General features: G+C 40.9%; 1 protein-coding gene across 3 annotated transcripts in view; it reads left to right on the top strand.

Moving 5' to 3' along the window:
- Nucleotides 1-26594, top strand: part of CRTC3 (CREB regulated transcription coactivator 3) — a 713757-nt gene that overhangs the window by 539246 nt on the left and 147917 nt on the right. For all 3 annotated transcript variants that reach the window (XM_069222591.1, XM_069222590.1, XM_069222589.1), the window contains 2 exons: nt 15550-15599; nt 20143-20360. In XM_069222591.1, the coding sequence (XP_069078692.1) occupies nt 15550-15599; nt 20143-20360 (268 nt within the window). The remainder of the gene's footprint in view (nt 1-15549; nt 15600-20142; nt 20361-26594) is intronic.

Below are 26594 nucleotides of genomic sequence, written 5' to 3'. Positions count from 1 at the left end.
AATCTGGCACTCCTTTTTAAAGATAAAATCAGTAAAATCTGTTCCCACTTTGTCCCTCAGCCGCTCTAGAATACCTTCCACCTGGAATAAAAGACCCCATCCAGCATTTACTGCTTCTTGATGCTCTTTCAAACCCGTGTTAACTCATATCATGGGGGATGATGTGATCAAGATCATGTCGGGCTCTCCACAGTACCCTTGCCCCTGCTGTATTTTTTCCTGACATGCTCCTCTAATTAACTCATTTTTAACTGATCTGTTTAATTTCTCTCTTTGGATGGCGGAGTATCTAGACGATTGGAAACAAGCTCTGTTCCATCAGTTTTTGAAGAAGGTGGGGACAATCCCCATAAATATGACATATTATTACTCAGTGTCCTTACTCTCTTATCCAGCTAAAGTGATTTGGTGGGTAATAAACTCTTTCTTTATTTGGAGGGTAGCAACTAGCTGGATGTCTCTCAGACAAGTTTGAGAGCCAATAATAGCACGAAAACCACTCTGTTTTATATGACTACTACCATTGGGTTAACAGTGAATGAAGGCAAGTCTGTTTCCTTAGCCTACTTGACCTCACTGCAGTCTTTGAAACTGTGTACCATATTATCCTTATCAAACGGCTGTATGAGATCATATACACTTCACCACTCTCGGATGGTTTCTGTCTTTACTATCAGGAACATTGACGTCCATTCATCTTCCACTCTTTAGATCAGATCCAGAATGCTTTACATGTAGCATCCCTCAGGGCTCGTCCTTGAACCCCACACTCTTTAATATCTATCTGACCCTGCTGGCAGACATTGTAAAACTATGAGTGTTTGACATCTCATCGTATGCAGATGAATCACAATTAATTGTATCAGTAGCAGAAAATGCCAAAATAAAAACTTGTAATGTGGTGGAATATTTGACATCAGTCACAATGTGGATTTAATTGCAGTACTCACGGGGTTTGCCCAAATACTCCCACATTCCCTGTGCAATATACAGAACAGTGAAAACCAAAGAAGGGATATAATGTGGGAACTAATTGATAAACAACCACTTACAAGGTAAGCAGTTGAATTGATCACCTTTATATTGGTATATTTAATCATCAAAAAATCCAGTGGAGTCTTTATCCACAAGCTCAAAACTTGCTTCGACAATACTCAATTATTTGGAGGAGCCCCTAGCAAAATAAGTCTTTCCTTGGAGTAATGAGAGGTGCATGGACCGAAGGAGCTGAAGACATAGGGGCTTTTAGTTTGTGCACCGTATACCTCTGACTGTGGACTTTACTCAAAAATTGTCCTAATATATAATATATATATATATATATATATATATATATATATATGTGTGTGTGTGTGTGTGTGTATAAAACTTTCAGGTCACTATATTTTGCGCCATTTTGCATATCTATGTAATAAAGGCCTTAAACACATCAACGTTTTCATGTATGTGCTTCATTGTTGAATTGTGTAAATAATTCAGCATAATGTGCACAAGTATGCCAAAACGTATAGTATTGTTGTGATACATGAATGTATAAAATTGTGTCATTATGTATAGTTTTATCATGTTATACGTATGGTAAGTTACAAGTCTACTTCAGCCAAGAGCATTGTGGAAGCACACTGAATGTTTTAATATACCAATATGCAGGTGATCAATTCAAGTGTTTTCCTTTTAAGTGGTTGTTTATCAGTTAATTTCCACATTATACCTCTGCTTTAGTTGTCACAGCAATTTGGCTGTACGACCATTGTTTGAAACTGAACGGGGATAAGGCTGAAGTGATTTTGTTTGTGAAGGCAGACTCCATTTGGAAATGCTGCTGGTGGGCGAGTATGCTTTGCCTTGCACTCACTCCCAAAAAAGTGACTAGACATCTATGGATCCTACTCGATGATACCCTATCCATGAGAGATCAGGTTTCCTCTGTATGTGGATCTTGTTCTGGAATCCTGTACTGCCCAGAATTTTTAACTGAGTACGTATCCAGTGTCAAAAAAGCATCATCCAGGCACTTTTCATTAGTTGCCTTGACTAAAGGAATGCTCTGTAGTTTGGGAATGTCAGGTTACTTATTTTCACACTTGCAAATCATTCAGAGCAAGGCTGCCTGCATGATCTGCACTCTACCCAGCAGATTATGGGCCAGATTATAAATTTGGTGGATGCCTTAAATTGTCTGCCGAACTTTTGACGGCTAGGTTGCCGCCATACTGGCTGCCAGGCCCATTAAGAATTTCCTGCTAGTTCAGCAGGCGGAAACCTGAGTTTCCGCCCACTGCCCTAATGGGAAACAGCCAACAGCATTTTCTCCAGCTCGTAATCGAGCCAGCGGAAATGCTATAGGCTTCAGGGTGCACCACCCTCGCAGTGTTCACTGTCTGCTCTGCAGACAGTGAACATTGCAAGGGTGCTGGCCAGGAGGGCCCCTGCACTGGCCATACCAAGTGCATGGGCAGTGGAGGGCCCCCCCTGGGGCCCCCTGCACCCGTTGGCCACCAGTTTTTTCATGGTGGTGCTACCGCCATGAAATGGCTGGCGGAGAACTAGGTTGTAATCCCTGGGCAGCTCTGCTTGCATCGCTGCCCTGCAGATTAGGACCACTATATACCACCAGACCGCCAGGATCCCTGATCCTGGCGGAGCTGGTGGTCCCCTCGCAGCCCGACCATGAGGGTTGAAATATGGCGCTCGGACTGGCGGTCCAACCGTCATCTGCTAGTCTGGCATTCTAGTGCCTACCAGACTCGTAATGAAGCCCTATGTCTTGTACTCTAAAATCTCTTCATTTGTTACCGGCTCTCCCATGTCCATTGAGCACTGTATGCTGCTGGTTCACACTACTTACGGAAAGGAGTATAAATATTCACAAACCAGCTAGAGTTCTCAGATCACACAAGCAGGCCTTTATCGCCATGTGTCAAATCCGAAGGATGACAATGGTGGTGGAAGGGGGGTGTCTCCTTTACCGACCTTGCTGCTGTTCGCTGGAAAGCCTTTCCTTCTTTGAAACTGACTTACATCACGTCATACATTGTTTAGGAAACTTGAGTTTTTCCAGTCTAAACTACTGTTTTATTTTAGAATTGTTTCCCCTTGCTTTCTGTGCCCTTCCTGTTTCTGTCTTGGCTCTGCACTGGGATACCCCTTTGGATATTCTCCTGGATAGCATTCAGTTTGTATGGTTAATGTTTCATTATTCAAGTCCCCAAGACCAACGATTTTTTAAATATAGGCTCAACCTAGCACTCCAGCTTTTGTATCCTCCTCTATGTTCAGTGTTGGAGAGTTGTCTTCTGCAGATGAATATTATCCGTCATACAGGACTGAGCAATATTTTATGTTTTATATTCCAGTTTTGGGTGAAAGTATGGAGTCTTCCTATAGTAATACGTGTCTTTTGATGCAACCTCTCGGATGCCTGATCTGTCTGAAACAGTGATGCAGACTTTCATGCTGAATGTTTTCTTTCCAAACTTACACAGACTCTTCACTTATGGCAGCTCACTTTAAGTACATACCTGCTGCCAAGTTGAAAAAGTTCATCAAATCATTTTTCCGCATATACAGAAGGGATCACTGTTAATCTAAAACAGTGAAATGTGGTTTGTGAAATGCCATGTAATCTTGTAGTATTACTTCGGCTATTCCTCATTATTTCTAGGTTCAACAAATGTTTGCCGCTGTTGGAGTGGAAGTTTTGTTTCTTTATCAAGTGGATGGTCAATGGAAAATACACCATGCCGAACGTACAAATCAACTGCTTCAATAGTAATAAAAAAAACATAAAGATGAATCTTTTGTGGTTCGGGGTAATATGTCCATGTGGTCCAATTATTTATTTTGAAATGAGAAGAGAAAAGGTTCTACATCTCCTGAGATTTAATATCAAATAAAGTATCAAAACCATAAGAGGATCAAGAAATACAGATTATCACAATTCTAGCCTTGCTTTGACATACGTTAATGATATGCCCAGCTATAATAAAGTCTTGTTGGACAAAATGAAGTAGTGTTCACAGTTTCTAGGGTTTATGGTTTTTCTTTTTCCTGCACATATGATTTTATCAAAAAGCCCTGAAAAGGAGTTACTGTAGAGTGAATTAAGGTATTTCATTAAGCACTATAAAACAGTAGGAGTGAAATTGGAATGATGGTGTTAGGACCATATAGTGACACGTAGCTTCAGATGCTCAAAAAAGTGAACAAATTGAGATGATATCCAATGTTTTAGATGAGGATGAAATGGAATGAAAGGTCCAGAAAACAGCTGATCTCTTTATCACATTCTTTCTATGTATCCCAAGGATCATTTTGTAATTGGTGTTTCAAATCAAGACATACTAACAATGTCGATAAAATAATGATCAGTCAAAATTATCTAGGGATTCAGAAGAAATAATCAGTTTAATTTTAAGGGGTATTGTTGCCATTTGTCTCGTGCATAACCAGCTGTAGCTATGGTCCTGTACAAATTATGCCTACATGAGGCAAACCTTTACACCCATTTTTGAGGTTTTAATTTCAGGGCAGTCTCTTGATGTTGTTTCAGGTATTGTGTTCTTTACATTTATATTTTGAGTGGCCGGGACTGATGGCTTTCCTAGTTGGCTATGCATCTCCTTGGTCTCTCACATGAAGTTCCACGGCGTATGAAGTGTGGTGTTATTAGGCATAGCTGAGATTTTTTAAGAAGTGTGTAGTGCACTGTCTAGTGTGTTATTTTGGTTTTAAATTTAAAATGCACTATAGTGAGTACTCATATTGTTCTATCCATGTTATGTGATGATTTGAAATTGAATCTGTGTGTCTGGCATGTTTGATTAAAACTGATTTTTAGGTCGAGCGTTAGCATTCGACCTGGTGTATACTTAAGTATACTTCTACTTTGTGGCAAAGCAATTTCAGTTGCCGGTTGCTGTGTCCTTTAAAAATTCTTGCTTGCTAGTGGTCAGTTCTGCCTTTTTCTTCCTCCTTTTTCTGTTTCAGAGCAGTGACCTACTACTGTATTGTTCCACTTTGGTTTCTTTATCTGTTGCTGTGACAGACTATTTTTAACGTTTCTTTGGTGCTCCCCTTTCACGGAGTGTGTTTTAGGCTGGTAGCTGCCTGTGTTTTAATGCAGCATTCCGTTCCTCACATGTCGCTGACATTTGTTTTGGATTTATTCCAGTGCTGTCCTCTACCCTGCTCCTAAAATAAGCTTATTTTACTAAACAAGCCCCATATGCCCTCACATCGCATAGTCTCTCTCTGTCTCTCCAGCCCCCATCCTAGCCGCACTCACTACATCACACACAGTGCATTGCTCATCTCCTTTATTTTTTTGTTTTTACTCGTGGGTGCTGTTGTCAAAAAATGACAATTAACCCGTTTTTGTTTTGGGAGCACTTAGATGACTATAGTGAGTAAAAAAGATCAGTATGTCACGCAGCACGCTGCCATTCCAACAGGATGACTCCATGGGTTTAAGATCATCTCTGATAGCACTTGTTTTCTATAAGTGGCAAATCTCAACAACATATAAAAATCTATAAATCGAAGAGTTTTTTTATTTACTACTGCCATTTACTGTAATATAGATCAGATGATGAACCTTGTTAAGATCAGTCACTGTTTGCTAAAAACTAATATGATTATTAGAATGTAAGAAAACCACAGAGAATAACAGTGAAATAAAGTAGTTGTTCAGTCTATGACTAGACTAAAGACGAATGGGGTAATAAAGGAACAGATTTATTTTCATAGAGTTGCCAGTTCTGCAGTTTTTCTGTGCAGTGTGTACACAGTGCATGCCACAAAAGAATAACACTTCACTGCACATGCGTGAGCTGGCACCGATAAGTTCCTCAATGGCTGTTAATAATCTGTAGCCTTTTGCTGCTGTGACCTTCCTTGACCGAAGTGGCCCATGAAGAGTTAATGTCTTCAACTCTCTGGGGGCCTCATGTGTTTGAAGTCAGTTCTGCTTTCGTTATTTGGCAGGCTGCTGATATGATGCGCAGGGGCAGTTGCCACAACACTGAGCAGCCGTTTGACTTTGTGCCTTAATTTACCAGGTAGCACTGATGCTGGGTCGGCTGTTCTGAATCACGTGCATTAGTGCACTGATTAAAAATGCATCCTCCCGTGGGCAGAGGAACTTAAAGCAACAGTATGTACAACAAATGCGTCAAGAAGGTTGCTTTTTATGGCACTATTATTTATTGAATATTCCCTCGTAGGCGTTTCTCCTCTCTTCCTTACTCTGCTCTTATCTCCACCCAAGTGATACTTATTTTATCCGTCATTCAACTTTTCTGCTCTCCCCCACACTCTGTCCAGTCCCTAGGACCGAAAGTGGTGTCCGGGCCCTGGCTGTGAACTTTGGAGGGCAGTGTCCTGTAGAGTCACAACATGGCAAAAAGACAAAATTGTGGGCAGTCACTGTAAAAAATTCAGGCCAAAAATTCAAGATAAAAGTTAAATTTTATGGAAGCATCTCAGGAGGTTGCGTAGTTCTAAAACAGTGGCTGACAGACGTGCTATTTAAAGTAGGCTTATGGTCTTTGGGTTCTGTAACACATATTCAGCAAGCATGCACATTTAGCCAGACTTAGTTAAAGATGAAAAAACTAACAAACAGATACACACCAGGCATCAGGGATGGTAGTCATGACTCTCCCCCAAAACATGAATGACAGTGTCTGATGCAGTGTTCTGTTGCTGAACCTGGACTTAGGGTTCATAGACAGTAGCGCCACTATCTTTCATTTAAGGTCGTACGTGTCAGTGCTTTGACCTGTTGTGAGTATTGTGGCTTTTAACTACACCCACCTCACGCCCATCACTTTCACTCGTTCGAGGTCTTGCCTTTCAAAAATCCTTTGTTATCATTGGTAAATGCTTTACCTTTGTCTCTCCTTGGGCGGTTTTGTTACGTCCTTGGCCATCGGCCCTGTTACATGGATAATTGCACATTTGCTGATATGTTTGACTGCCAGGGAACTTCTTTTTCCTTTTGTGTCTCTACTTCGCACTCATGCTCATGGCAGCCATGGCACTTTTGGATCGACTTGCTTATGTCAACTAATGTTTTACTTTTCATTTTCTGGTTGAGAAGGCCGTGCCACTGTTGTTTCCACCATATCCCTTACCAGTGTGGCACTTGACAGAAAGCACACTTGGCGGGTCTTCTATTGATTCTTACTGCAAAAAAAGCTCATGTTGTTATGTTCAAGTGTGTTGCTTATTGGTAGAAATCCCTCCTCTTTTAGGTGTTTTTCATCTAGCTGGACACTGCTGTGTCCAATTTATGTGGCAAGAAAAGTCCAGGTAGGATTTTACAATGCCAGCAGCTCTAACTGTAGCAAATGCGAGACCAATTCCATTGCAAATTCTTGTTTGTATTTAGTTGTTATTTTAGAGCAGGCATTATTATAAGAAGCATTTTTTATTTGTTGCCCAAAGTGTTCTCTGGCTTTACCTTTGTGATTGTTGGGAGAGAAATGTATTCTGCATGTCTCTGGAGAGTGCACTACCCTCTCCTGTGAATTTTCCTTGTGTACAGTCACCAAACCAAGCACAAATAATGGAAGGAGTCATGCAGGAGTGGAAGAGCCCCCAAAGTTTGAACTACTCACAGCAGCTGATTGGTCAGCTTTGCAGATAAATCCTGGGCACATGCACTTTTTATTGTGCCAAGCTTTCTCATCAGCCTAAGAGAAGCTGTATGCAGTGCAGGTGAGACGACTGCAGTGCTTCCGGGCTAGAATTTTAGATTATTTACTTTCATGCCTGGTTGAGTAAAGAACCTGGTTCTAGATTTCTTGTAATGGCTATTTGAATGTCTTGAAGGAATGCTAGCCTGCCCGTTGTGAAGAAAAGGATGCTGGGCGTGCCCCTACTGAGGAGAGCGATTCTTTAAAGAGGTTTCATCCCCTTGCTGTCTGAGGGCGTTGGTAAGTGTGGAGGTCTCTGTTGTCTCAAGAGTAAAGGTGTGGGACTACTTACTTAGGATGTGGAAGCAACATCTGCTCTGTACAGTGTGTGGAGCTTAGGGGAAGTATCAGTACCTATAGGTGACTGTGGTGAGCCTCCTTTATCCCATATCACTAGTATTCCCATATTTTCTGAAAACTGGACCTTGTGATTACCTAATTTCTTCAGAAGGAGTATTAGTGTGTATGTTAGCCATGCAAGGCTAAGCCTAGCTGGCTTGGGAAAAGGCTGACCATAGGCAGTGTTATCAGAGTACAGCACTGATGAGCTAATCCACGATAGACAGTATGCACTTCAATGTCTTTTATTCAAGCATAAACGAGGGGTGCCGTCCACTCTCTTCCCCCGTTCCCTTCCTGCCAACCGCCACTCGTCACATTTCATGTTTGCCTCCTTGCCTCGCCTAAACATTCTACGTTCCACAATAACATTACCACACATTTTTCCCCCAACAATTTTGAGTACAATGTTCAATATACAAATGACCTCTTAACAACATATTAAACATAAAAATGATACCATTAGTTTGTCACAATGTCTTCCAAAGAAGTGGGAGACTTTCTCGCTATTCTCACTTACACCACTCTCATCATGAGTACCTTTATCCATTACATCAGGAGCACTCTCAAATAGGTACCCATTACACTCCTCCGAACATCCTTCATCACTCTTCCCTACAGACATATAAATTTACAAACGTCTTACATTCCAGATTCTTCCATCATCTAATTGAACTGAGTTTCTCAAAATGTTAACGACTTTCCTTGGCTCAGACCATTGTGGTTTCCCTTTATCAACAACTCCAGGTAATTTAACACTAACTCTTTGCCCCACCGACAACTCACATGTACTATATTTGACATTGTGATACTATTTAGTACACAGTTGATAATCCTGCACCTTGCTCCTCATTTCCTTATCACATTCAACTCCAAATTTCACCTGATTCCTCACCATCAACCACCATGGAACCAAACTAAGAGACGGTTTCCTTCCTCTTAACAATTTAAAAGGCATCTTCCCTGTCACAGAATGGGGAGTCACTCTATATGATGCAAGCATATTCTGTAAGGACCATTTCCATGGAATACCAGATTTTAGAGCCAATTGTATAGTTGTGTTAACAACTCTGTTGAACCTTTCAACTTGACCAATCGAAGACGGATTATATAATCAACTTTTGCATGTCTTATACCATTTTGTTTTAAGAATTCTGACATTTTCGTAGAGGTAAATTGTACCCTATTGTCCGATACAAGAATTTCTGGTACAACATCCCTGGAAATATACTTTCCAAAAATTCTATTACTGTCTCCGTGGATATTTTGCTCATAAATTCCACTTCAGGCCATTTAGAAAAACATTCAACCAATACTATGGCATATGCTTCCTTTGCTGGCAAAGTAGAAAATGGCCCAATAAAGTCAATTCCTGGCTTCCTCCAAGGCCTATCAGGTAACTCAACCAGTATCAATGGTCCCGTGCATGCCCTTGCACGTTTATCACTCTGAGCACAAATAAAATAACTCCTTACAAATCTATCAATCATCACATCAACACCAGGCCACCAGAAAAATTCCTTCACTTTCCGCTTATTCCTAGACATACCACTGTGATCAATTTGACTCTTCCTCACAATAACCTTGTGCATCCCCTTCTGGGGAATTATTCTGTCACCCCAGCAACCTCACCACATAAACTGAGTTCATCCTTCAATTTCCATAAAATAGCACTCTCACCTCTCAACACACGTTCACTAGGCCAGCCATTAAGTATGTACCCTTTCACCACTTTCATTATCTTTCATCATTTCTTGATCCCATTCCTGTTCCGTTAAAATGTCCTGTTCTGACTTCTCCTGCAAATCCAATCCTGACAACACATCCTCATACGTAAATGCAACATCACTCTCTGCATCAACACTCTCCTCTTCATCGGTAATTGGGACAGACCATCTGCAACAACATTGCATCTCCTAGGAATATACTCCACTTCGAAAAAATACATTTGCAATTTAGAAACAAGTCTTGCAGATACATTTTTTTCTACCACCAGGACGCAAAATATTAACCAGCTGTTTATGGTCTGTACACAATTTGAACTTCCTCCCCCATATATACATTTGAAAACTTTGCACAGCCCAAGATGCAGCTAACAATTCCCTCTTGATCACAGAATAGTTACTTTCAGATTGCGAGAGTGTCTGCGAAGCATAAGCTACAATCCATTTCTCATGACCTTTCTTTTGATATAAGATAACCCCAACTCTGTAGTTGCTTGCATCGACAGCAATTATACAGTCTGTATTAGTTTCAAACGGTTTTAAACATGGAGCTTGTATTATCTACGCTTAATACTTTCAAAACACTTAGACTGATCCTTGCCCCATACAAACGGAACATTTTTCCTTAAAAGTTTTCTCAAATTCTCCATTTTGGTTGCATAATTCTCTATAAAACGTGAATAAAATTCATTAAGACCTAGGAATTACATCAATTGCTCCTTACAACTTAGCACAGGGGCATCAACAATAGCCTTTACATGGCTTATCTTAGGACGATTTCCTTCACGAGAAATGATGTGACCCAAATACTCAACTTGAGTTTTAGTATTTCTCCTTCCTTACAGTCAACCCATTCTCACGAAGTATGACTAATTCATCCTTCAACACCTTGTCATGTTCTGATCTGTTGTAACCATATATTAGGATATCATCCTCAAACACCCTTGCATTCATCACCCCACTGAAAATTCTATTCATTTCTCTTTGGAAAACAGCAGAGGCGCTAACAAGGCCAAATGGAATTCTTCTATGTTGAAATGCACCTTCCTTTGTTATGAATGCAGTGTAATGTTTGGAGTTATCATCCACTTCAATCTGATGGTAAGCGCTGGATAAATCTATGGTGGAAAATATTGAGGCTTGGATTACTGATGATACTAATTCTTGTAAATTTGTCAGCAGAAATGTATCAATCTAAATCGCCTCATTCAAGGACCTCAAATCGACACACAACCTGAGATCCCCATTCCCTTTAAGAGATATTACCACCGGCGAAATCCAATCTGAACTCTTAATTGGTTTAATGTTTTTCTCACACAAATCCCTTAACATTTCTTTAAGCTTAGGTGTATGATTCACAGGTACATTCCGCATTTTATGTCTTACAGGACTTGCATTTTCTCGCAATATGATTTTGTGTTTGAATTCTTCAAGTTTACCTAATGATTCAGAAAACACCCTAGGAAAACTGTTATCTAACTCAGCATACTTCATTTCATGGTGCAGATCATGCTCGAATACCACACACACACTGGAGATTTTTTTTTAGAGTCAATCTTCATGCCCAATTTCTTAATATGCAGCCATCCTAGAATTAACGGACCCTTCTCAGCTACATACAACTTGCCCTCACAATGTGTACATTAGTATACCCCACTATGGGAATTCTGTGGCAAGTATAACTCTCCAGATTCAGATATGTTTGGATCAACTCTCTACTGGGCCATAATTTCTTAAACATTTCCACACACATAATAGTGAACCAGGCACACGAGTCAACCATAGCTGTAACCTCAACTCCATCCATAAGTAGCTTGCAAGTAAGTAACCCCAAAGACCTACCCTCAATACCATCATCATCCTGTAACACACTCAAAACTATATCTTGGACTCTGTTCTCTTCTATTTCATCATGCTCAGACACATAACTTATGGTTCTCTTACCGCTTTTACATACCTTGCTGAAATGACCAACTTTTTAACATACATTACACATTTTACTTAGTGCCGTGCATTTCTTAAGATTAGCTAAATGATCCCCAGCACCACACCTATAACAAAGTTTTGTACCACTTTTTTTCCATTTTGTTTTCTTTCCGCACCCTTTAGATTCCTTCGTCACAGAACTAACCCAAACAGCCCCAGATTCAGAATCAGTAACATGTATCCTCACAGTCTGAATAAACTTCTCATACACCTCAATGGTTCATGCCACCTCAATTTCACCTTCCAACATCAGATCACTACTAAATGACCACAATTTCACCTGTATTTTGCGTGATTTTGTTTTCATTAATATTTGATCTCTTAAAACCTGGTCATAAGGAATTTGCTCAAATTTGCAAGTAACCGCCAGCCCTCTAAGGGCCGCTACAAATTGGTCTATAGATTTGTCGTCATGCTGTGTCTTTGAATAAAATTTGTAACGCTCTAACACCACATTAATTTTCCTGCCATAACGTTCTTGAAGTTGCTTCTTGGCAAGTTGGTATACATCCACATCACCAGTATTATCAGTCTGAGGTAAGTTCTTAAACTCTCTTAGTCCAATTGCACCTAACCTGTGCTTCAATAGTGCTAAATATCTTTCAGGAGAACATTCTTGATCTTCCAGAACCTCCACATAAGCGTCCAATAAATCAATCCACAATTCCCATTGTATAGGTGGCTCACCCAGCTCAGATTTAAAAAATGGTGGCGGTTGAATATTCGACATAGCGAAATTTGAATGTTGGACGATAAAAAATTAGCCAACACAATAATATACACTTTAAAAGTATGCAGTGTGAAATTCCTTGTTCCAATAGCTTGCAATCACAGAAATTAGTTTTGTACAAATCCTCATAAATCACACATAAAAATAAGGTGTGCGAATCACTGAAATCCGCCACAATCCATGAGTATAAATCAAATTTTGACTGCTTCAAGATGGCCACCGCAATATTTTCATCATACTGTTTCCGAAACTACTCGAAGGAAGTTTAAAATGGCCGGCAGACTGTTTTCAAGGCAACGCAACACAAAGAAAATATTGTCTATCCTTCTTAAAATGGCCGCCACCACGCACTCACTGTGGGTCTCGTTGCCAGCGCAACCACGATGCACAGAAATCACGTTACTAAAATGTAGCTTTCAGGCGTGTTAACAAAACCATTGTGATGTTATAAGCGTGATGCTATGTAGGGAACAAAGCTCCTGGTCACTGCGATAGCCGCCTCCGCATTCAGCGGACCTCACCGGCCTCGATGATCCTCACAAGCGCCGATGCGCATGGAGAATGGTGACACCGCTCTGCCAGGGACTCAATTGTACAACTTCTGCTCGTCGCCATTGTTAAGATAATCCACGTAGACGGTATGCACTTCAATGTCTTTTATTCAAGATAAGCATAAACAAGTGGTGCCATCCACTCTTTTTGCCCGTTCCCTTCTTGCCAACCGCCACTCATCACATTCCACGCTCACTCCCTTGCCTCCCCTAAATAGTCTACATTCCACAATAACAATACCACAAGCACCTTTTTGCCACACCCTATTTGTTTACTTATGGTGTGACTGTTGCCATGTGTTGCACAAGCCAAACAAATCACCTCCAAGGCAGGGTTTTGGAGGTCTTGCTATGATGCTTAATCCCCACAGGAAAGGGAGTACATGCATATTAGGGGAGGGACCTCAATGGCAGGATAATGGTTAAGAATTGCAAAGTGATCGATGTTTATGTCCACTGTAGGATAGCATAAAGTTGTTAGAAAAGCATTCAGCCAAATACAATAGGAATGGGTTTTGCATTTTGTAACCCTTTGACAATTACAAGAAGGGCTTTTCATTACTTACTTAGTGAAAGTCCTTTTTACAAAGATCTCTAGTTCAGGAATGACTTAGATAGGTGTGTTTTTCTTTGTTCACATTTCAATTGTATGTTTAGTGTTTAGCTGTGTGTTAAGTATAGATGTCATTACCACCTTGCCTAAGCATTGGACTACTTTGCTGTGCTGAGTCCAGTTTATAGGGATGCACTTGACAATCAGTTTGAGTCCAATAGTAAAGAAGCCCTACGTCACCAGACATAAATGACCCCAATTTGTACATTTCGGGCCTAGTAATTCCTGATTGTGCTTGGACAAGCACACCCCACCTTCCAGTAAGTTCCCACAAAGGTGATGGTACATCAGTGCTGTTTTGTGTATTTACATGAGGTGTTTTGATTAATATGCTCCTTGATGTATTTTTGTGTGACTAGTTTTCATGGCTATGTCTTCTGGGAACCACAGGATTGCAATGATGTGGCATACCTGGCATGTGCTGTGTGTATGAGAGATGTTTCCTCTGATGTGTTCTTTTTTGTTTTTGGTGCTTTTGGGAGATACATGATAGTTGCCTATATGGCATGCCTATACCCAGCTGGAGGTATGAAAAGTATTGCTTGTTCTGTTGCTTGTGTGACCGGGGGATCCATGTAACCGGTACAAATTTACATTACGTTAGATCCTTAGATGTAATTTAGCTGTCAACTGCTGTAAAGACAGCCAAATAATACTTTACCAACACTTTCCCATGAGGAAATAAGGAAAGGTTAAATGAATAGTAAATATGGTACTGGCATCCAGCAATATCCCAAGACTGCAACAGTCTGGAGAATAATCCGGTCTTTGCATGGTTTATTCAGTTTAGTAATTCTATTACGTGTAGAATTGTTCCGTTGAAATGCTGGAATCGTTCTCAGGAGAGCCCTAGCATTACGGGAATACATGGTGGATGAAGTGGACCCCTCTAGTGAAAACCCATATAGGCCTATACAATGCTGAGATATTGAGGACACTGCTTATAAAAGTGACATTATCTCCAAGCAGCCAACCCGCATGAAAGAGGTATTGCTGCTTCGATAGTGGGTGCCGTGGGAGCCCCTAAATATTTGAGGCTGGGAGACTTGAAAACAAATAAAAGGATGAACAAGGTAACTTTATCCCATGGTTTAGATCACCCATTGTAACCAGATTTTTGAGGCAGTGGAGCAAAAAAGAAAGAGGCCAAAAAGTAATATGGTCCTAACCACCACAACGGCTAATTAGGCAGAAGGATGCCAGACCGGTAGAGAACACAAGTACAAGCTCTGTGCATTGCACAAAGCTGCCCAAACAAGTGCCTGAGCTTCAAATGCAATACCACAGGAAGAGCAGGACTACACATGGTCCCATCGTCTACAGTGAACAGGACCCCTGCCCAAAACCTGCATTACAGAGACTGTAACAAAACACCCAACAATATTAACTAAAGAGAGGGAGAGAAATGGTGGTATAAGAATCATGTACTTGCTCGCTCAAACTTTAACATTGGACTCAAAGACAGCATCTTCAGGGCCATGAATTGTATCAGCATGAACTTTGGAAATTCTGAATCAAAATACTAAATGCGATTTCGAGTTGTAAAACTATAGCTCAAAGGTCTGGTATGAGTTATTTACAACATAAGTTGAACACAAGCAGTGCCCTATTTCTGAAGAAGGGATTGCAACTGCTCATTGTGTTGATTATCCTGAAGTTTGTTATGGCAGTGGATCACACAGAATAATACAGCAACAAATAAGAATGCCAGGCCCCTGAACATTATCATCCCTTGTTTCTTAAGCAAAGTGGAGTGTTGCACCTGCAAGTATGAGTTTTGGCATCAGATACAAATTAAGACCGGTAGAAGCCATGTTTTATCCTATTTAATTGTATGATTAATGCTGGAGTAAAGTTCTTATTCTGAATGTGTGTTAAACACAGTATCTCTGTTTTTGACATTTAGGTACAGTCTCTGTCTTCACGACCCAGATCTTGTGAGATGCCGGGAATAACGTATGTATATTGTTAGTTTGTTTATTTAAATTCCTGCTCCGTTCCACTGCCTTCATTGGAACAAAAATACAACTCCTGAATATCGAAATGTAGTTTTTGTGGTCATTTCTACTTGGTCTGTTTGGTCTTAAATGGTCATATACATTTATATTATTAGCTTTTTGATCTTTTAATACCATGCAACCAAAATAATGATCTCCTTAAATGTATACCAATTCTGATGAAGTATTTTGACTTTGATTTTCCGCATTACAGACTTGTGGCAAATAATCATCATAACTGTGCAATATTGATTTACTTAGTGTATTGAGGTAAATGTATGATTTCAGGCAAAGGGCTTGCAATGAGTAGCATGGGTTATGGTTACACACTATTATATATTATATCATCACAGTAAATGGGCTACTCCGTCCATTTATTACTGACACACTCAAGGCATGTGTATATGCTACGCAGTGTCAAGTGGTTTTGGGCAGGTTCATTAATCTGCATGAAGAAATTTGGAGGATACTTAGAAAGACATCTTTTGCTTGTAGCAAAGATGCTGTCAAGCTTAAAAATGCCTGTTAGTTTTCTTAATCTGTTGTGGAAATTATTTTTCTCAAAATCTCATAAACCATTCAGATACAAAATCACAAATGCATTAATTCAACCTGCCATTTTGAAACAAACTAATCAAAGGGGATGGGAGTTGCACCAGTGTATCTCTATAATTCAGGCAGTTGGATATAAGTCTTTCTTGCATTACCCTTCCCCAATATCAATCTTTTTCAATAGTACTGTCTAATTTGTACTTTCGAGTTCAGGCGCTGAGAAATTGTTAAAATCTGTCAAAGTAAATTAGAGGAATATAGTGGATTAAGAATTGCTCTTTGCCGTTTCTGTTATTTTAGGTCTAGGTGATGGGCTTCACACATACTGTGGAGGAGGTGAGAGTGGGTTAGGTGGCAATGTCATATATGAACTTGCATTAGGGTAAGGGAGCAGATGGTGGTGCCAAAAGGAAGATAAAATGGGTGGAAGGGGTTGAAGGGGGGACAGAAGTTAACTTAATACAGCTGTATTAAATTAACAATTTATAACATAGAAAAACTTTGCTTGGATGGCAGCCCGAGCTAGTTCTTTTACCTTTTGTTTCTGGAATGCTATGAGGAAAAGGATAGTAATGCTTGGCTAAATAAGTAAAACTGGGGATAACGCCATGTTCTTTCAAGAGACATATATCCCAATTCAAGAAATTCAGTTACTAAACACCAGTAGCTTCGCCTCTTGTCAAGGTACTACCACAAAGTGCTGAAGCAGGCTTGATCATGACAAATCTCACATATCTGTTATAGCCATCAAATATGGTTCAGGTAGGAAATGGGCTCAAGCTTCCCTACAATAAGAACTTGGAAGTAGATATGGCAGAAATTACATCGCCAGGAAAAAATTGATATGTCACTGAAAGGCACCTATATCCACAACTTAAAATTCAAGTGGCCATTTTAAGCACGTCTCAAAATCTAAATTTAGTTGAGCCCTTTTATTTTTACTGTGCTTTCCTTTTAATTTGGATAGATATAATAGATATAGCAGATTACATTTCCTCTTAATATATACAAAATTGTATCATAATTATGTCATAATATCTATCTCATCACATTAACTGTTCAAGACACAAGTACAACCATTCCACAAAAGTGGCTAATAGGGCCTTCATCAATCCTTTTGAAGAGTACCTATTTTTTGGATATAATTAAGCATAAAAAGGAGCACTTCTTTAGGAGCAATATAAATCTTACTCGTGTTTTTTTCAATTTGGGATGCCTACAAGGCATTTACAAGTGAGGCAGTTACAGAGTTATGTTTTCATTTAAGCAGAATATAAGAACCTGACACCCTGTGCCATACAAAGAAAGCTATTGATTTGCAAGACTTGTACTTAGGAGCCACAATTAAGAGTGAAAGAATACTGCGGTAGAAGTGGCTACACGATTAGCACATGTAATATGCCCGTTGCCTGTATAAATATGATGTTAAATAGGACAATGACCTTTAAAGAGAAAATGTACATATGGGAGGGAAACTAGTAAGCTATTGGCTTGGCAAATGGCCAGCAACATATAAAAATAAAAGATATAAAATATGCTGGCATGGAAGATTCAACAGAAATACACACCAGTTTTACTACATTTTATACAACAGTCTGCATTTAACCTCCCATTTTTTTTTTAAATGGAATATGTAAATCATACTACATGATCATGGATAGAGACATGAACGTTTTTGAAAACTGTATTCAAATGGATGAGATGGAGAAAATAGTTAACAGTTTTAAACATGTGGAAGCAGCAGGCCAGATAAGGTATCACCTAATTTATGGTAGCATCTCTTCCTCCAAATTTAACAACTATTTGTGCTAGTCTGTTGTGATATATCCTTCACAGGTTTAATTCTAGCCTCATGGTAGAAGGCTACAATCACAATAGTTAGTAAACTATGCAACTAGTTCCTCTTCTTATCACTTAAACTATTGATTAAATTATGTCAAATAAAAAAGGATATAAGGGAATTACTTTCATATACCGACAATTGAGTGCTAATGTGCTCGACTGCTGGCCTGGAAAAGGTTTTAGATTAAGTGTATTGGAATTATACGTGGTGCATAACTTCTTGGTTTATAGGTGTAGTAGATGTTCTTTAAGATGTTTCTGATGCTTCAGTTGTGGTGAATGGTGTGAACTAATTTTAGGAGTTGTGATCTTGGAATAGGAGAAGGTTGTCCACAAACCCCACTACTTTTTGCATTGTTTATGTAGCCACTAGCAACCGCTTTATGAGCAGATTACTTAATTCCAAGATGTCCACTAGACAGCAACTCAAAATATATGCAGATGACATGGTAGTTCTAACACCAGAACCAGACAGAATCTAAGTCATGTTAGACACTTTTTAAAAAATTGGTAGCTCTTCCGGATTGGAATGTGCTGTGGGATTAATCCCATATCATACTTTTCAGCAGTTCCCTAAAGGAATTAAAGAGTTTTATGAGTTACATCTATAACAAATTTAGTAGACTAATTTTGTCAAAATGGTAACTTTGCCCAAAATATTTTTTTTTTCAAATCACTTGATTTTAAGAAATACTATTGGTCTGCATGCCCACAATATTTATTTTTTACCCAGAAGATGTGATCTATTAAACATTAAATTTGATCAAATGTAATAAAATGGATCAGCTAACCTGTTTTTGAGCTAAATTCAAAACATTGTGTACATTTAGTGCACTAACAGTCAAATCAATGCTTTATTATCTTATCTGAAACTTCAGCATGTAGTCGAAGCAATTCGAGGTACTTCACACTGTTTCCTCTTAGCCACAATTTTTTGCAAGTACACTATTTATATTGTATCTCAGTTTCTTAAAAAGACTCATATGAACGAGGGACAGTGGACAGCAGAACTGATACATCGATGGGAAACTGAAAATGTTACATGCACAGAAGATTTGATGTTTCATTCAATATATTTTATTTACAAAACCATTTTTGCTACACTATATAGACTCATCTTTTGATGGTTCATCACTTTTTGACTGCCTGGGGATGTTCTAAAATGTGCTCTCAATCAGTCAAGAAGTGCATGAGGTGTGATAATGTAAACCGTGACCACTTGCATGTGTTTTTTTTCTATCCAATATTTAAACTGTTGCAGGATTTGTTGAGCAGTTATGTAAAAGAAATTGTGAAAGTAGAAATCAACAGAGATGTTTTATTTGTTCTCTTCGGTGTCAGCTCAGAGAAATATGTTTTGCTCAGTATCTCCTGAGAGCTATTGGAAAATACTGATTGGTAGGCGGTGGAAGGACCCAGCAACTCCAACGTTTGAATTATGGCAAGAACAAGGGCAGATTGTTAGTGCTGTGGAGCTGGTGGTGCAAAGCCAAATTTGAGTGATAACAACATTGAAATATGCTCACCTCCAGCCTCAGATGGGAGGATATGCCTGCCATTGTTGAAACAGTTAATGCCTTTGAATGTATAGACACATAATGCAAGCTAAGTTTTATTTTATAGGATTAAAATATCATTTTTTTATGTATCTACGTATCGTTGTCCTAATCTCAGTCCTAGGGCTCTCCCGGATTACATTACGACCATAATAAGGTACCAATAGTCTGTAGACAATGATTCCGATACAGTTGTACCACAAATGGCCTTACTTAGGCTTCGATTTTCCTTTTTGGATACTGCATTTTTGGATTCTGCTGATGTAAATATCTTTTGCAGCATCGAGGCAAGGTTTTAGGATTACACTTTGAGACAATATAAACGTAAATGGTGATAAAACACTTATAACATGTATTGATTAACAAGTCTCAATCTACAAAGCTGTCTCGAGACTTAGAAAACAAAAGCAAGTGGATTTGTACTGAGGTTGCAGGGTCTGTGTCCAAAAACTCAATTCTAGTATCAGTTTCCTTTATCTAACAGTCGCAACCCTTCCTACATTTTTAAAATTTCCCTGTATGTTTAAAACATGTATTTTGTTCCCTTCGCAGAGTTTGTCCATCTCCTGAACAGAGTCCAGGGCTCACACATTTCCAGGGAAATTTGAACACTGGGGGTTCGTTGCCAGATTTGACAAACTTGCATTTTCCTTCTCCGCTGCCAACACCTTTGGACCCTGATGATGTGTCATATTCAAATATCAGCGGGGAGAACAGCACAAGCAACCTGCCAGCTGCTATGACTCACCTAGGCATAAGCAATTCCCCAGGTGTGTACCATACATTGTTCTGATCAAGTCCAAACTCTTTAAAACACAAATATGCTAATATGAACGGTTCTTAACCTTTTACCTTTAAACTTTGTGAACACCCCACTGAATATCTCCTGGAAGCTGAAGACTACGGCCCAAACAAGCTATTCAATTTGAAACTGAAAACAATGTTTAATGTATACTTGTTGCTGTATTTTTAATCAGATATAGAAATAATTATATTTTTAACTCACAAATTAAAAATATTTAAAAACAGATTTTTGTAATTTAATGGGAAGGTCTGAGCTTTTCAGTATTTGATTTTATTTAAAAAAGACAAGCCTTTTGTAGATTCTAGCATAGCCGTTTTTTTTTTTGCTTCTAATGTAGGCACAATTTTTTTGGTGTATAGCAGTCCTTCAATTTGAGGCACCAATCATCCATACTGGATTCTGTTTGCTGTTCTTGAGTTGCCCGCATGAATCAAGCTAAGCATACTAAATTACGGCCTGGTAACAACTTTGGCAGGCGTGATTACTCTGTCACAAACATGATGCTGTATTACAAGTTCCATAGGATATAATGGAATTTGTAATACAACATGCGGGATAACCATCACATTTGTGACAGAGTAATCCCCTCCACCAAGGTAGTAATCAGGCCCTTAATCTTTGGGTTCCACTTTTAAGTTCTTCACATATAGAGTGCATTTTAAAAATTGTAATATTTTTTTATTTTTTTTATTTGTACATACTTTATTCTGTTTATTTTATTCAATTTATGAAAAAGTTGCGGATATCTGAATTTGTGTCATGGAACCCGCTTTAAGAACACCTAGGCTAGGACAAACTGGGTCTCCAGTGTGACATACCACTGAATATAATTAATAGTAAGAAAAATGTTTGTTGCAAAGCTAAACTTTCAACTTTGCTTTACCTTCCACAGCTGTGGGTATTCTACCAAAATGTTTTTCGTAACATGCTGTTTTGTAAAATAGATCCTCAGCATTCACCTTATAAACTTACATAGGATTTTTTTTAAGGATTCCCTTTATAATTGGTGCTTATTGATTAATTTGAGAAGGGAATTCATTCTACAGTTTTTTCCGCAAATAAGCAATCTTTGTTCTCATCGGTACCTTGGTACAGTTTGCTTAAGATCTTCGTGGAGTGTGAATTTCCATTGCATTGAGATAAATAGATTCCTCAAACAAAAAGCTTTTTTCCCTATAAGAAGTTACTCATTTTAGGCCTTGCCTAGGCAGCGCATGCGTGATTCATGTGAGACGTGGTATCTGCTCTATGGTATCTGCTCTATGGGCTTTCGGCGTATCCACCTTATCTCATTGGTTCCTTTGGATGCCCTTAAAAAATCCTTGATTTTCTGTGGTCACTCGCTTACATTTGTCCCACCTCTTGGTGTGTTGTTGCCCATGGTTACTGGCCCTGTTGCTTGTAGTCTTTCACTTGTGGCTATTTGTGTTCATTTTGGCGCATTGGTTTTCCATCAGCTCGCACTCAGATTAAGACTCCCGTGCCCTCCAGCTTTTGCATGGTGGTTCTACTGCCATGCAAAGGCTGGCAGAAACAGGGGCCCCGTGGACAGACCCGTTGTGCTTTATACTGCCTGAATTACAGACGCACCGCAATATTGCCACTGGCTCTATTACGAGCCAGCATCAATGTTGTGGGTAGTTTCCCTCTGTTCCAGAGGGAAACTCATAATAGGGCCAGTGGGCGGAAGACTGGAGTGGCGGTCTTCTGACCCAAAGAGGCCCCTAAAGTCTTCCAAATAATAAAACATATCTATCTAGGTCGATTTGGGTCAGCTGCTGGCTTTTGATTGGATTGCTTTCATGCCTGTCTCATTTCCCTGATTCCTATTCAGTGGCTTTCTGTGGGAAATGACCATCGTATGAGTGGTGTACTTCCAGATTTTTTCTGTGCACTGCACTTTACCCCTGCTAACCATGGGTAAAATGTTTGTGCTCCCTCTCTCAACATGATGAAATTGTCATACCCCTGGTTGGCATATTTTTCTTAACAAAAGTTACCAGTAAATTGTACAAAGCAGGAGTCTCCAGCCCTTTTTTTTTTTTTGTAAGAGCAACTTAAGTTCAATGAAAATAATCCTGAGCTACTAATATTATTAGTGTTGTAGCAGTAACCACATCAGACAAGATTATTGAAGTGGCCCCCATATACAAGGTGTGATCACCTAAGTGCATCAGGCATGGCTGCCAGCACTAATGTAAAACCTGCCTTGTCATTTTGGAACACTTCTGCATGTATAATGCATAACAATCATAGTTCCAACACCCCTGACACTACACCCAGGAAATCAATCAATCAATCAAGGATTTATAGAGCGCACTAATCACCTGCTAGGGTCTCAAGGCGCTGGGGGGGGAGCTACTGATCGTAGAGCCATGTCTTGAGGCGTTTCCTGAATGCCAAGAGGTCTTTGGTCTAGCGAAGGTGGAGCGGTAGGGAGTTCCAAGTCTTGGTGGCTAGGTGAGAGAAGGATCTTCCTCCGGCGGTGGTGCGGCAGATGCAGGGGATGCAGGGGATGGAGGCGAGGGCGAGGCTGGCGGAGCGAAGATTGTGGGTGGGGGTGTGGAAGGTGAGTCTGTTGTTGAGGTAGGCTGGGCCTGTGTCATGGAGGGCCTTGTGTGCGTGGATGAGGAGTTTGAAGGTGATCCTCTTTGATACTGGTAGCCAATGAAGGTCTCTGAGGTGGGGGGAAATGTGGTCGCGGCGTAGGATGTCCAGAATGAGGCGGGCGGATGCGTTCAGGATTCTTTGCAGCTTTGTTAGGAGTTTGGTTGTTATTCCTGCATATAGGGTGTTTCCGTAGTCCAATCAGCTGCTGATCAGGGCGTGGGTGACAGTTTTCCTGGTTTCGATGGGAATCCACTTGAAGATTTTGCGGAGCATGCGGAGAGTGTTGTAGCAGGAAGAGGAGATGGCATTGACCTGCTGAGTCATGCTGAGTGTGGAGTCCAAGATGAAGCCTAGGTTGCGTGCGTGGGTGGTGAGTGAGGGCGCGGTTCCTAGGGAGGTGGGCCACCAGGAGTCATTCCAAGTTGAGGGGTTGGTGCCAAAGATGAGGATTTCTGTCTTGTCTGTGTTTCACTTGAGGTGGCTTGATTCCATCCAGCTGGCGATGGCGTGAAGTCTGTTGTGGAGGTTGTTCTTTGCAGTTGTAGGGTCTTTTGTGAGGGAGGGGATGAGCTGAATGTCGTCTGTGTAGGAAACTATGTTGATGTGGGTTTGTGCGATGTTGGCGAGGGGGGCCATGTAAACGTTGAAGAGCGTGAGGATGAGCCAAGATCCTTGGGGAACGCTACAGATGATTCTGGAGGCTTCTGACTGGAACAGTGGGAGGCGGACTCTCTGGGTTCTGCCTGAGAGAAATGAAGAGATCCAGTTGAGTGCCTTTTTTGTGGATTCCAGCGTTGTGGAGGTGTGTTTGGAGAGTGTGATGACATACTGTGTCGAAAGCTGCGGAGAGTTCCAGGAGGATGAGTGCTGCTGTTTCTCCTTCATCGAGCATGGTCCTAAAGTCGTCTGTGGCAGCAATGAGTGCAGTCTCGGTGCTGTGGTTTCGGCGGAATCCAGATTGGGAGGTGTTGATTACCTTGCTGTCTTCCAGGAACCGGGATAGTTGGCTGTTTATGATTTTTTCGATGACCTTGGCTGGGAAGGGGAGGAGGGAGATCGGACGGTAGTTCTGGGGTCGTCTGGGTCTGCCTTTGGTTTCTTCAGCACGGTGTTGATTTCTGCGTGCTTCCATCTTTCTGGGAAGGTGGCTGACTCGAAGGAGCTGTTGATGGTTTTGCAGAGGTAGGGGGCGATGATGATGTTTGCTTTATTGAAGTTATGGTGTGGGCAGGAGTGGATGGAGGCCATGGTGGTGGCGGTGTCCTCTATGTTGACAGGGGTCCAGGTGTGGAGGAGGTGGGTGTTGCTTGGAGCGTTGGGTTCTTGGGTGTTTGTAGTCAGCTGGTGGGTCTGGGGTTTGAAGCTATCGTGGATTTCTTCTGTCTTTCAACGGAAGTGGGTTACCAGTGAGTTGCAGAACTCCTGTGATGGCGGGGGTTCGTTGGAGCAGGTCCTGGGGGTGGAGAGCTTATTGATGATGCCGAAGAGCTCTTTACTGTTGTGAGCGTTGGCGTCGATGCGGTTTTTGAAGTGGGTCCTTTTGGTGGTGCAGATCAGTTGGTGATGTTTGCGTAGGGCATCCTTGAAAGCGATGTGGTTGAAGTTGGTAGGGTCAAGGTGGCAGGTTTTTTCCATTCTGCGGCATAGCCGTTTGGATTCCTGTAGTTCTGGGGTGAACCAGCTGGCCTTGATTCTGTGGGAGGTGTTTTTTTTTTTTTTGAGCGATGCAAGGGTGTTGGCTCCAGAAATGCAGGTTGGTGGTGGCTGTGTTGGGGTCCGGGGTTCCAGGGGGTGGGTCCCAGGCGAGAGTGGAGATCAGTTGATCCCTTCATATTTTGCTCCAGTTGCGTCGGGGGGGTTGTGTGCGGTGGTGGTGAGTGACTGGTTTCTGGTAGGAGAAGTGGATGCAGCGGTGGTCTACCCAGCTGAGTTCGGTGGTGTGGCTGAAAGAGACGTGGTTGCTGGCTGAGAAGATGGGGTCAAGTGTGTGGCCTGCGGAGTGGGTGGGTGTAGTGACGAGTTGCTTGAGGCCGAAGTTGGGGAGGTTGTCGATTAGGTTGGTGGTGTTGATATCGTTGTTATTTTCTAGGTGGAAGTTTAGGTCACCAAGGAGGATGTAGTCTGTTGAGGCGAGGGCTTGGGAGCTGATGGCGTCGGCGATGTCGCAGAACTGCGGTCTGGGTCCAGGGGGGTCTGTAGACCAGTGTTCCTCTGAGTGTGTTGTTGGCGTTGATGTGGATTTTGAAGTGGAGGTGCTCGGCGGAGTTGATGGTGTCGTGGGAGTTGGTGGAGACTCTTATGGTGTTTTTGTGGACTATGGCGATTCCTCCTCCTCGGTCTCTTCTGGTGATCTTGTAGTTTTCTGGTATGGCTATGGCTACGTCTGGTTCAGAGGCCGAATTCATCCAGGTTTTGGTGAGGAATGCGATGTCGGGGGAATATGTGGTCAGGAGGTTCCAGAGTTCAATTGCATGTTTGTGGACGGAGCGGGTGTTAAGTATGATGTATCTTAGGCATTTGTCTGTTTTGATTTGGAGTTTGGAGGTTAGGTTGCAGGTGAAATTGCAGGCTTTGCAGGAGAAGGGTCCTTTGGTGCGTGTCGGTGTGGACTGGAAGCAGATGGAGGAGCGTCCTGGTAATGAATGCAACATAATCTATCACTCAGATATCAGCATTTGAACTTTGGATTGTGAGTGCTGAAGATACACGAGTTATCTAAAATACAGTCTGAATTTTGATCTACATAAATTAATTCAGCCAAGCAAAAGCTTCTCATTTAGTAGACTTGGATGCACAAAGGAGAGTTACTTCTAAGTAGCTAGCAAGCTAACAGTAGCTCACAAGCTACTCTTTGGAGAAGCCTGCTACAACCTGTACGAAGGTCCTGTAAGTTAAATTTCACAAGTGATCTGCAGCACCCATTGTGCTATCCACTACATTGACAGTGTCAACATGACTGCAGTTTCAAACCTAACTTTTGTAATCTGGCTATGCAGTTTTAAAATCCAATCTGCTGATAACTCACAAAGAATGCATCCTCTTCAGCTACAGCCTGCAGCCATGCCCCACTGGAAGACTTCCGGCTCCAAAAAAGTGGCTAAGTTGGAAGGTAGAAATCTTTAATGGGTGAAGGCCTCAAAAGTATCCGGCCTGCAAAAAGTTATCTGCTTCACCAAGACCTTGTCTAGTAGATATCCACCAATGTCCTCTTTGGTCACAGCCTGTTGTCTTGTCCCGCTCAGGATACTGACTTCCATTTCAGACTTCCATTTGACTTCCGACCAAGTCGAATTTGATTTCTATATCTGAATCATGTTTCATTGTGGTTGGCCTTAAAATGCGCTTAGGTACCGGTCAAGACAAACCAGATGACTGTGATTGGCTGGTAACACTACCTACATGTTGAGTAACTTGAATAATCTACTCGACCTTACTGTAATGTATTTGACCCATAAACGGGTCTCAAAGTGTGTGATCCTAGGGCAAATATTTAATTTTATGTAGTCACCTTTTTCTTCATTCTTACACATGAGTGAACCTTCAAATATGTGAGTTCAGCATTTCTGCTGTACAGAAAAATCCTATTTTG

This window comes from Pleurodeles waltl, chromosome 3_1 (genome assembly GCF_031143425.1).
Source record: "Pleurodeles waltl isolate 20211129_DDA chromosome 3_1, aPleWal1.hap1.20221129, whole genome shotgun sequence".
In the NCBI taxonomy this organism is placed as follows: domain Eukaryota; kingdom Metazoa; phylum Chordata; class Amphibia; order Caudata; family Salamandridae; genus Pleurodeles; species Pleurodeles waltl.
Note: the sequence above shows the minus strand (reverse complement) of the source record. Positions and strands in the feature narration are given on the sequence as shown.